This window comes from Carcharhinus amblyrhynchos, chromosome 23, assembly GCF_965287045.1.
Source record: "Carcharhinus amblyrhynchos chromosome 23, sCarAmb.v2.hapA, whole genome shotgun sequence".
NCBI lineage: Eukaryota > Metazoa > Chordata > Chondrichthyes > Carcharhiniformes > Carcharhinidae > Carcharhinus > Carcharhinus amblyrhynchos.
Window position 1 is genome coordinate 3,661,508 of NC_137346.1, and position 13,352 is coordinate 3,674,859.

At 47.1% G+C, this 13,352-nt stretch overlaps 1 protein-coding gene across 1 annotated transcript in view; it reads right to left on the minus strand.

Annotated features, from left to right (window-relative positions):
• LOC145357220 (solute carrier family 13 member 2-like) overlaps positions 1-4,244 on the minus strand; it is a 56,298-nt gene extending 52,054 nt beyond the window's left edge. Inside the window, exon 1 of the mRNA XM_080210372.1 lies at positions 4,103-4,244. Coding sequence (XP_080066498.1) covers positions 4,103-4,204 — 102 coding nt within the window. The 5' untranslated portion in view covers positions 4,205-4,244. The remainder of the gene's footprint in view (positions 1-4,102) is intronic.
• Between the last annotated feature and the right edge of the window lie 9,108 nt (positions 4,245-13,352).

The window sequence follows — 13,352 nt, forward strand, 5'->3', positions numbered from 1 at the left end:
TCCCAGTGAGGTTATAAAGGCAGGTGAGGATAGATGACTGAGCACCGGACTCACTAATGATATTGATCAATATGTTTCAATAAATTAACCTGCCTCAAGTACATTTCTGGCGAGAGGCTGACCACAACGCAAATCCTATTGTCATTAAATGGCGCTGGTCGTGTCACACTCCATTTCACCTGAAAACGGGCGCATCGCAATGGTAGAATCCCGGCCTCAATGTCTGCCTACCAGGTCTCAGTGAAACAACTTACATTCAGGTAACCCAGTAATGAGTAACCTGGGTTAGTGAGTGGGCAGCGTGGGTGACCGCTCCTCCACCTGAGTGGGTCACAGGATTGAAATCATTCACCAACCGTGACCCCATGGAAAAGATTAAATACATTTAATACACACCAAATATTTCATAGCGAGTTAGAGAAAATGCTTCATCGCTTCTCTATTAATAGAACTGTCATCGACGTCAAATGGCAAAAACAAAAGAAATATTGACACTCTGGACACAGAGGGAGCGCACGGCTCTCACAGTCCTCCCAGAAAGGAGTGTGGACACAGCCATGGGGCAGTGAACCATGGTGGGACTTTATCCCAGCTGAAATAAAAAAACACAAAAAACCCTACATCCTTCATACCTCATACTGCCCTCCCCATACCTCATACTGCCCTCCCCATACCTCACACTGCCCTCCCCATACCTCATACTGCCCTCCCCATACCTCACACTGCCCTCCCCATACCTCACACTACCCTCCCCATACCTCACACTGCCCTCCCCATACCTCACACTGCCCTCCCCATACCTCACACTACCCTCCCCATACCTCACACTGCCCTCCCCATACCTCACACTGCCCTCCCCATACCTCACACTGCCCTCCCCATACCTCACACTGCCCTCCCCATACCTCACACTGCCCTCCCCATACCTCACACTACTACCCTCCCCATACCTCACACTGCCCTCCCCATACCTCACACTACCCTCCCCATACCTCACACTGCCCTCCCCATACCTCACACTGCCCTCCCCATACCTCACACTGCCCTCCCCATACCTCACACTGCCCTCCCCATACCTCACACTACCCTCCCCATACCTCACACTGCCCTCCCCATACCTCACACTGCCCTCCCCATGCCTCATACTGCCCTCCCCATACCTCACACTACCCTCCCCATACCTCACACTGCCCTCCCCATACCTCACACTGCCCTCCCCATACCTCACACTGCCCTCCCCATACCTCACACTGCCCTCCCCATACCTCACACTGCCCTCCCCATACCTCATACTACCCTCCCCATACCTCACACTGCCCTCCCCATACCTCACACTGCCCTCCCCATACCTCACACTGCCCTCCCCATACCTCACACTGCCCTCCCCATACCTCATACCGCCCTCCCCATACCTCACACTGCCCTCCCCATGCCTCATACCGCCCTCCCCATACCTCATACTGCAAACCTCCCCATGCCACGTACATTCTGACTGATCCCCCTAATCAGCCTCCATCGGCCCTGATGTCCCCTTATACTTTTTTATCCACCCCATATCACCTCATGACCCAAGGTCAAGCTATGACATCCCAGCACATTGGCCAACTGTGCATTTTTCAAAAGCAATGAACAATATAGGGGAAAGAGGTATGTCTAAAAAAAAGCCCTTGAGAGAAAGGTAATTCATTGAGAAGTTTCTCCTATTGAAAAGAATGTCTGAATTGCCAGCTAATAAAAAGTGTCAGTCATCCAGACCCTTTAATATTTCAAAAGCCACAAACCACAGGCTCGCAAAACCACTTAACTTATGTAAACAAAGATTGTGAAATTGATAGCAGAGATCAGAGTGCCTGAGTTTTCAATCAAACAATGCTTCCTCGAGGGTGCAGATGTTCTTGCTAATCGGAAAGTGGTCTGGGCTATCGGCCGGGCATCATAAGATATCAGATCAGCTGCTTTATCCTGCAGGGCAGGGAACCGATCTGTCCATACCCAGTCTGAGCCTGTTTACTATATCATAATCACTTCAAAAGTTCTTCACTGGCTGCAGGCACTTCATCCACTGCATAATTAATGCAAAGTTTCAGGGCTGTAGAGGATACAATCAGATCCTTACTGTCCAGTAGTTACTAAATGTGAGATGGTGCAGAGGTACTGAATGGTTGACTTTATGCAAGAAATGAGAGCTATTATTTGTAAGGAATTACAGATCTGTCCAAAGTAATGCTCTGATTGATAAACATTACACTCACCAGGGGACGTTCCAACAGCATCACAAAATAAAGAATCTGGAACCATCAGCAGCCTTGACCAAATCAGCAATCTACACAGATAATAAACTCCGAAACAGAGAATCAGCATCATGGGGAGAGCTCAACTGACAATAGAACATCACATCAAACACTCCCAGGACAGGTACAGCACTGGGTTAGATACAGAGTAAAGTTCCCTCTACACTCCCAGAACAGGTACAGCACTGGGTTAGATACAGAGTAAAGTTCCCTCCAAACTGTCCCCCATCAAACACTCGCAGGACAGGTACAGCACGGGGTTAGATACAGAGTAAAGCTCCCTCTACACTGCCCCCATCAAACACTCGCAGGACAGGTACGCACGGGGTTAGATACAGAGTAAAGCTCCCGCTACACTGTCCTCATCAAACACTCCCAGGACACGTACAGCACGAGGTTAGATACAGAGTAAAGCTCCCTCTACATCCATCAAACACTCTCAGGACAGGTACAGCATGGGGTTAGATACAGAGTAAAGCTCCCTCTACACTCCATCAAACACTCTCAGGACAGGTACAGCACAGGGTTAGATACAGAGTAAAGCTCCCTCTACACTGTCCCCATCAAACACTCTCAGGACAGGTACAGCACGGGGTTAGATACAGAGTAAAGCTCCCTCTACACTCTCCTCATCAAACACTCCCAGGACAGGTACAGCACAGGGTTAGATACAGAGTAAAGCTCCCTCTAAACTGTCACCATCAAACACTCCCAGGACACGTACAGCACAGGGTTAGATACAGCGTAAAGCTCTTTCTACACTGTCCCCATCAAACACTCCCAGGATGGGTAGAGCACGGGATTATATACAGAGTAAAGCTCCCTCTGTACTGTCCCTATCAAACACTCCCAGGACAGGTACAGCACAGAGTTAGATACAGAGTAAAGCTCCCTCTACACCCCATCAGACAGTCCCAGGGCAGGTACAGCACAGAGTTAGATACAGAGTAAAGCTCCGTCTACACCCCATCAAACACTCCCAGGACAGGTACAGCACAGGGTTAGATACAGAGTAAAGCTCCCTCTACACTGTCCCCCATCAAACACTCCCAGGGCAGGTACAGCATGGGGTTAGATACAGAGTAAAGCTCCCTCTACACCCCATCAAACACTCCCAGGACAGGTACAGCACAGGGTTAGATACAGAGTAAAGCTCCCTCTACACTGTCCCCATCAAACACTCCCAGGACAGGTACAGCAAGGGGTTAGATACAGAGTAAAGCTCCCTCTACACTGTCCCCATCAAATACTCCCAGGACAGGTACAGCAAGGGGTTAAATACAGAGTAAAACTTCTTTTCTCTCTCTCAATATCCATTTCCAACTTGCACAATTAGAACTTGTTTCCTGAAACCTCTCCCTCGCTCTGTGTCTCTTTGTTTTTTCGAGACACTCCTTGAAACTTACCGTTTGAACCAAACTGCTGATCATCTGCCCAAATATTGCCTCATATTGACTGTCATGCTTTGTTTTATAATGCTATGAGGCAGCCGAGATGTTACATGAACTGGAGTTGTTACAAGAGTACAAGTTGTTATTGCGGAACCTTCACTGTTCCAGTGAGTATGGGGCTTAAATCAGGATGAAAGATTTCCCAAATTCACGTTTAAAAAGGTGCAGTCGTTGGGGCAACACTCTCCCCTGGAAAATATACCCCGTGGAATCTCAGCTGTCTTTAGCCCTCTCTCCCACTGCCACATCCACACACAAGAGTACTGTCTCAAACCACTCCCCTCGCTCTCCCTCCGAGTAAGCTGCCTGCTGGAACGTACCCCTGAAGACACTGACAGCTGATGGGGGCATTCCCCTTACCTTTGTCTGGATGACCAGGGGAAGGGGTAACAACAGAAGTGGAACCAGGAATATAATCAGCTCATTCCGGAAAGCCCAGAGAATTCTCCACGAGGATCCCATTGCTACAGTCAGTGTGTGTGCGCACTCTTCTTTCACACCGTGTGAGCTGTACCAGGACAGAGGGCATGAGTGATTTATCTGTAACAGAGAAACTATTAAACATTAACCCACCCCATTTTTATCTGCCTGCTGAATATTTTCATCCAAATGGAATGGTGCGACATTACAGAATTTATAACAACTTCCCAAGGGAGCAAAGTGTCACAATGTTGGTTTGTGATCTGCAGTAGATTGTGGGCTGGAGTATCTCCCATGTTGCCTGTTCACACTGGCACCTCTGCCTCTGCGGACCCATTCAGATAACAGTCCTTCTTGTCCGGGGATTTAGGGCAGAGGTTTCTTCGGGTCACTCCTACTCTTCTTTCCTGGGCTCACACACTGGGGACTCTTTCTTCAAGGTTAACCACTGAGGAGTGACCTAATAGAGATCTTTAAAATCAGGACAGGATTTCTATAGACTTAGACAACAACAACTTACATTTATGCAGCACCTTTCACATAAAGAAACATCCCAAAGTGCTTCACAGGGGGTGTTATTCAAACATACAATTCAGGAACAGGATAGGCCATTCGGCCCTTCGAGCCATGCTCATCCATTTGGCCAATCTGATTGTAATGTCCATGCCCTCTCCATCCTACCCCTTTTACCCCCTTGTTAATTGCTTCCTTTTGAGAAAGAAAGTTCCAGTGACTCACCACCCTCTGAGAGAATAAAATTCTCCTCACCTCTGTGTTAAATGGGTGACTTTTTATCTTTAAACAGTGACCCCTGGTTCTAGATTCTCTAACAAGAGGAAACATCCACTCCACATCCACCCTCTGAATATCCCTCAGGTTCTTAAATGTTCCAGAAGAGTTGCCTCTTACCTTTCGAAACACCAGTGGATACAAGCCTAAACTCTCCACCCTTTCCTCACACAATGAGCCGCCCATTCCAGGTATTAGTCTGGGAAACCTTCTCCTGAACTGTTTCTAACAACCTATTTACATCTCTCCTTAAAGAAACTGCCCAATACCATTGACAATGTTCCAAGCGTGGCCTCACCACAAAATCTGTTGCCAAGACACATCAGGAAATATCAGGTCAGGTGAGTAAACCTTGATCAAAGAGGTGGATTGTTGAGAAGTAGAAAAGTGTGTTGGATAACTAAAGCACCAACCAACAAACGTGGAAAAATTAAAATCAAAGGTCCCTAAGAGGCTAGTTGTGGAGGAGTGCAGAGATCTCAGAGGGGTATTGGGTTGGAGGAAGTTACAGAGATAGGAAGGGAATGAGGCCTTGCTGAGGGACTTGAAAACAGGATGAGGATTTTAAAATCAAGGTGTTGTGTGATTGGGTGCATGTAGCACTCCCTCCCCTCTGTCCCAGAAGGTTGAGTAATCTGCTTTAGTGGTGTTGTTTGATGGGTAAATATTGGCCTGGGCACCAGGGAGCGCACTCCTCTTATTCAGAATAGAGACCATGGGATCTGAGAGGGCAGACAGGGCCTCATTTTAACATCTCATTGGAAAGACAGGGCTTGTGGCAGTGCTGCACTCCCTCAGTACTGCACCAGAGTGCCAGCCTTGGTTCCAGTTCTCGAGTGGGACTTATACAAATAAATGAGTCCCCCCTCCCCCCCATGAGACTCCTGATAGGGTCCAGTCACGGCACTGCCCCGGCACATCTTGGTGCCAACCTGGCAGTGCCAAACTGTGCTTGGGGGCAGTGCCAGGTAACTGACTGGCCATGCGCCTCGTCCCTTTGCAGCCCCGGGGGATCCCACAGCAGCTTCATGTCTGGATGAACCTGGTGCAAACTGCACCAACGTGACGCCAATGTTTGAAAGTTCAGTGAGTGGGTCACTATATGGTGAAGGGGGTGGGGGAGGCGGTTTGTAATTATATTAAAGTGTTGTGCTGTAATGTCCTATGGTTCTGTGGTTTGTAAATGTATTGTAAACAGGTTCTCACACACTATGGCTGTGAATCTGATTACGTCGCCAGCGGGGAGCAGAGAAAATCGTCGATCACAATCTCACCAGCGTGATTGGCCATTCCCAGTTTTTGCCGTCATTCCTGTGGACAGGGAGCGTGGGCTCAACATCGCCCCCTACAGAACTGGAAGATTGCTGGTTAATTTTTGGGACTAAGTGCTGAGTAAAGTCATGAAATTCATAAGAACATAAGAAATAGGAGCAGGAGTAGGCCATCCAGCCCTTTGAGCCTGCCCCGCCATTCAATAAGATCATGGCTGATCTGTCGTGGCTCAGTTCCACATTCCCGCCCTCTCCCCATAACCCTTAATCCCCTCGTTTATCAAAAACCCATCAACCCACATCTTAAAAATATTTAGCGAGGCAGCCTCCACCACTTCAACAGGCAGAGAATTCCAGAGATTCACCACCCTTTGAGTGAAGAAGTTCCTCCTCAACTCCGTTCTAAACCGCCCCCCCTTTATCTTGAGGCTGTGCCCCCTAGTCCTACTGTCCTTTCTGAGCGGGAAGAGTCTCTCCACCTCTATCCTATCCATCCCATTCATCATCTTATATGTCTCAATGAGATCTCCCCTCATTCTTCTAAACTCCAACGAGTACAAGCCTAGTTTATTCAGCCTCTCCTCATAGCTCAACCCCCTCAACTCCGGTATCAGCCTAGTAAACCTCCTCTGCACTCCCTCCAAGGCCAAAATATCCTTGCGTAAGTGCGGCGACCAAAACTGCACACAGTACTCCAGCTGCAGCCTCACCAATGCCCTATACAGCTGCAGCAAGACCTCCCTACTTTTATATTCAATCCCCCTCGCTATGAAGGCCAGCATCCCATTCACCTTCCTGACCACCTGCTGCACCTGCAGGCTGGGTTTTTGCGACTCATGCACAAGGACCCCGAGGTCCCTCTGCACCGTCACCTGCTGCAGTTTTTCGCCACGTAAGTAATAGTCCTTCCTACCATTATTCCTACCAAAGTGGACCACCTCACACTTGCCATCATTAAATTCCATTTGCCAGTTCCTGGCCCATTCGCCCAGCCTATCTAGATCCTTCTGCAGACTCTCCACACCCTCCGCGCAATTTGCCGTTCCACCAATCTTGGTGTCATCAGCAAATTTCGACACCATACACTCAGTTCCCTCCTCCAGATCACCTATATAAATGGTAAATAGCTGAGGCCCCAGCACCGACCCCTGGGGCACTCCACTAGTCACCAACCGCCAAACCGAATAGCACCCATTGACCCCCGCTCTCTGCCTCCTATTTGACAACCAATCCTCTATCCACACTAACACCCTACCCCCAACTCCATGCCCCCTTACCTTCTGCAATAACCTCTTGTGAGGTACCTTGTCAAACGCCTTCTGAAAATCAAGAAAGACCACATCCACCGGCTCTCCTCTATCCACCGCCCTAGACACATCCTCATAGAACTCCAATAAATTTGTCAGACACAACTTCCCCTTAACGAAACCGTGCTGCGTCTGCTCTATCAAGCAATTCCCCTCAAGATGCCTCGCTATTTCCTCCTTGATGACAGATTCTAACATTTTACCTACAACAGACGTTAAACTAACTGGCCTATAATTCCCTGCCTTTTGCCTGGCACCCTTCTTAAACAACAGCGTAACATTAGCCGTTTTCCAATCTTCCAGCACTTCCCCGGAATCCAGCAACGTTTGGAAAATAACCACCAAGGCATCCACTATAACCTCCGCCATTTCTTTCAGAACCCTCGGATGCATTCCATCCGGTCCTGGGGACTTGTCCACAATCAGTCCCTCCAGTCTGTCAAGCACCGCCTCTCTAGTAACAATAATGTCATGAAGACCCTCCAGTCCTACCACCTTTCCATCGCTAACACCCGGCAAACTATTCACGTCCTCCTCCGTGAAGACAGAAACAAAAAAGTTGTTCAAGACCTCAGCCATATCCCCATCCCCTACCACTAAGTCCCCCCTCTCATCCTCTAAGGGTCCAATGTTCACCCTAGCCAGCCTCTTCCTTTTTATATATTTATAAAAACTCTTGCTATCCTTTTTTATCCTGGTTGGAAAGAAGCAGTCGGAGGAATCCGGGGTGGAGCTGAATCCTGGATATGGTGATTTGATTGGTGAGTGGTCTCCTAACCTGGCAACATCGAGGGTGAGTTGTAAGTGAAAGCTGCCAACATGACTGAGGTTAAAGATGGGTAGCATAGTGGCACAGTGGTTAGCACTGCTGTCTCGATTCCTGTTTTGGGTCACTGTCTGTGTGGAGTTTGCATGTTCTCCCTGTGTCTGTGTGGGTTTCCTCCGGGTGCTCCGATGTCCTCCCACACTCCAAAGATGTGTGGGTTAAGTTGATTGGCCATGATAAATTGCCCCTTGGTGTCCCAAGATGTGTAGATTAGGGGGATTAGCAGGGTAAATACTTGGGGTTACAGGGAACAGGTCTGGTGGGATTTCCCTCTGGTGTCAGGGGGATTAGGTGGAGTTAGAAGGATAGGGCTTGGGTAGGATTGTGGTCGATGCAGACTCGATGGGCTGAATGACCTCCTTCTGCACTGTAGGCATTCTGTGTGTTCTATGACAAACACAGAATATCAGTGCTCATATTGCTGAACTGCAGAGTACCGATAAGAAGCAAGAATTTTTATTATTGAGAATACACCTTCCTCAGTTAAGGCTTTCAATTCTTGGAAAATCAGCTAAATGGTATGTCAGATATCCTGATTGATGTGGAGACCTGAGGCTGGAAGAGGGGTATCTGTGTGACCAGCTCTCCAGAAGGAGCTGAGGGCAAGCTTCTGGCTAAATATTTTGAGAACTGGCGACCATGTTTTTTTTAATTTGATTTGATTTATTACTGTCACATGTATTAATATACAGTGGGGAGTATTGTTTCTTGTGCGCCATACAGACAAAGCATACCATTCATAGAGAAGGAAATGAGAGATTGCAGAATGTAGTGTTACACTCACAGCGAGGGTGTAGAGAAAGATCAACTTAACGTGAGGTAGGTCCATTCAAGAGTCTGACAGCAGCAGGGAAGAAGCTGTTCTTGAGTTGGTCAGTACGTGACCTCAGACTTTTGTATCTTTTTCCCGATGGAACAAGGTGGAAGAGAGAATGTCCAGGGTCATGGGGTCCTTGATTATGCTGGCTGCTTTTGTAGAGTCGTAGAGTCATAGAGGTTTACAGTATGGAAACAGGCCCTTTGGCCCAACTTGTTTTTTAACCCCTAAGCTGGTCCCAATTGCGTCTTCCCCATGTAACTGTCTAAACGCTTTTTAAAAGACAAAATTGTACCCGCCTCTACTACTACCTCTGGCAGCTTGTTCCAGACACTCACCACCCTCTGTGTGAAAAAATTGCCCCTTTGGAGCTCTCCCCTCTCACCTTAAACCTATACCCTCTAGTTTTAGACTCTCCTACCTTTGGGAAAAGATATTGACTATCTAGCTGATTGATGCCCCTCATTATTTTATAGATCTCTGTAAGGTCACCTTCTCAGCCTTCTACACGCCAGAGAAAAAAGTCCCAGTCTATCCAGCCTCTCCTTATAACTCAATCCATCAAGTCCTGATAGCATCCTTGTAAGTCTTTTCTGCAATCTTTCTAGTTTAATAATATCCTTTCTATAATAGGGTGACCAGAACTGCACACAGTATTCCAAGTGTGGCCTCCCTTTTCTGAGGCAGTGGGAAGTGTAGACAGAGTCAATGGATGGGAGGTTAGTTTGTGTGATCTGAGTTTCACTAATGACCCTTTGTAGTTTCGTGCAGTCTTGGGCAGAGCAGGAGCCCATACCAAGCAGTGATACAACCAGAAAGAATGCTTTCTATGTGCATCTGTAAAAGTTGGTGAGAATCGTAGAGGACATGCCAAATTTAGAACCTAGAACATAGAAAAACTTCAGCACAAATAGGCCCTTCAGCCCGCAAGTTGCGCCGATCATTTCGTTACCTACTAGGCTTACCTATAACCCTCAATCCTATTAAGTCTCATGTACTCATCCAGAGGTCTCTTAAAAGACCCTATCGAATTTACCTCCACCACCACCGACGGCAGCCGATTCCACTCACTCGCCAACCTCTGAGTGAAAAACTTACCCCTGACATCTCCTCTGTACCTACTCCCCAGCACCTTAAACCTGTACCCTCTTGTAGCAACTATTTCAGCCCTGGGAAAAATTTCCTTAGTCTCCTCAGAAAGTAGAGGTGTTGGTGGGCTTTCTTAACTATAATGTTGGATTTTAAAAAATCTTGACATGAAAGCTGGGGTTATTAATCTTGAAGGGGCACGTTGTATCCTGTTTCCGTGGCCTGACCCGGGGCTGGTAATCATGCATTTTCATTGCTTTCATCTTGGAGGTTTTGATGAGAGTGGAAAGTGTCTGGAAGTTATCTGAATGCTGTTTGCTTTATGCTGCTACCCTGGGGGTGACACATGATGGGTGCTTAAGGCTGATTGACAAGTTTCCAATGAGGAAAACTCCACGGATGGCAATAATTTGGAGTCCCAATCTGCAGTTTATCGCTAATCCTGGGCTTTAACTCTTGCCATATCACTCCTTGTTTGATTTTGTGATGTGATTTATTGTGTTGACCTGGGTGATGTATGAGCACTGAGATGAATTTCACCTGTTACACTTTGAAAACCAGAGGCGTCCATTTGATTATAACGGAATGAATCCCTGAATGTGTTCCTTTAATTACCCCAAGCTAAAGACACAGATTTGAAGCTACCATATCCTTGTTATGCCAGGGGTACAAAGTGGCACAGGGGACTATCTGCATTGCTTCTGGGTCTGTGTCAAAATTGAATCCTAGTGGTTTAATATCCTTAAAGAGTTTGAGCATGTTGGGGAACACACTGGGTAGGTTGTATGGCACTCAGGCTGCGCAATATTTGTCCATTATAACCCTTGTATTTGTAATGGTTGCATACACTATTTGGTAGCCACTATGGGGAGGTGGGTGGGTGGTTTGGTACAGAGGTTGCAGGTGTGGCCTAACAAGTCATAGGATCATAGAATCCTAAAGTGCAGAAGGAGGCCATTCAGCCCATCGAGTCTGCACCGACCACAATCCCACCCTGGCCCTCTCCCCATAACCCCATGCATTTAGTCTAGCTAGGCCCCCTGAAACTAAGGGGAAATTGAGCATGGCCAATCCACCTAACCTGCACGTCTTTGGACTGTGAGAGGAAACCCACGCAGACATGGGGAGAATGTGCAAACTCCACACAAACAGTGACCCAAGCCGGGAATTGAACCTGGGTCCCTGGCGCTGTGAGGCAGCAGTGCTAACCACTGTGCCACCCGCTGGTGAGGAAAACCCTTTAGAATTATTGGTATTGCGTATTTCATAATCTTTTGGGGTGAAAGAATCTCTGACGGACTCCTGTGAAGGTGCTGACCAAACACACACCCTGGGAAAAGGCATTCTTTGTACAAACGGCATCCTGTGTTGTATCAATGATAAAGCTGGAGATGGGGGAAGAATGCTTTGATACACACATAAGCATATTGCGAGAATCTTTGACTGCCCAGCCTTTTCGATACGTGTCAATATCCTATTCTCTTCTTGGCTGATCTTGTAGGCGAGGATGGTCATCGCTATGACATGCACTCAAGGCTTTATTCTGTTCTCTTGTTTTTATCCCCCAGTCTCTGAAACATCCCTCCAGTGTTTGTATCTGTGGAGGTGCACTTTGTAACGAATAATCCAAATCTACTGTGCTGCTGTTCTTTTCTCTCTTTCTGTGTGTGTGTATGTGGAACAAGGATTATGCTGGACTGTACCAATCCTTGAGGGTTTGTTCATAAAAGATTCATAGAAATCCTGCAGTGCAAAAGGAGGCTATTCAGCCCATCGAATCTGCACCGACAACAACCCAGTCTCAGCCCTATCCCTGTACCCACACATATTTATCCTGCTGATTCCTCTAACCGACATATTCCAAGACACTAAGGGGAAATTCAGCATGGCCAATGCACCTAACCGCACATCTTTGGACTGTTGTATTTGTTGCATTGTTTGTAAAAATGGTGAAACTTTTCAGTAAAAAATATACTTTAAAAATTTTTCTTTCTTTCCGATGTCCAGTCCTGAGCAGAGGAGACAGAGAGGGGGAGAGAGAGAGAAAGAGTTTGAATGGAAAGGGTTAAACAGGCTGACCCAAATTATACTCTAATATAGTGTACTCGAATTAGTACAATTCTTACTGATTTCCTTTCATGTTGAATGTATGCTGGTTTTTATCTATTCGGTGGGAAAATGTAAATCAGTTTCTATGCAGTGACCAGTGAACTGTTGAACTAAGACAGTATGGCTGGGATTTTACCGTCCCACCCACCATGGGAATGGGAGTGGGCGAGGGCCGAACCATGGAAAGGTCCGTTGGCCTCAGACAGGATTTTATGGTTTCGGCACGAGCGAGGCCACCCGATATTTCCATGAAAACTCACAAATAACCGTCTACAATAACCAAGCGCTGTTTCTACCTGTCCAGATTGCTCTGATTGGTCAGTTGGAGGGGTGTCAGTTTATCTGGTGGGTGGAGTCTGGCCACACTCACTCCCCGAATGTTACAAATTTTTACAATTTCTAACTAGCCAATTTTGATGCCGCAGGGTTAGAACAACATAGCTTTACAAAACGACCTCACCAAATATAAAACATGGCAAATGATAAACCCGTGTCAGAAACCATTGTGAACAGCATTGTGTAATTTAGCAGTAGATTGGTACTCTATCTGTATCTGTATCACGTGTTGATAGAGCATTGACAGAGAAGGGTAAGGGATGGCTGAATGGAGGCTTTGAGGGTCTTAAAGGAATTGATTGGGTGGACAGGGAGAAACTCTCTCCCTCCTGGGGGAGAGTCTAGAACCAGGGGGATGTAACCTCACACTCAGGGTGAAAATTGTGAAACTCTCTCTCATGCAAAGCAGTAGATTTGGGAGAAAATTAATCATTTTACGAATGTGATTGATAATGTTTTGTTAGGGTGCTGGTATCAAAGGTTACAAAATCAAAGCAACTGATTGGAGTTAGGATACAGAGCCGTAGACCCACAGACAAGTTACAACACAAAAGGGAGCCACTGGGCCCATCTTGTCCATGCCAGCCCAAGAACATTCAGATGCCCTTTCTAATCCCACCTCCCAGCACTCACCTGGCCCACAGCC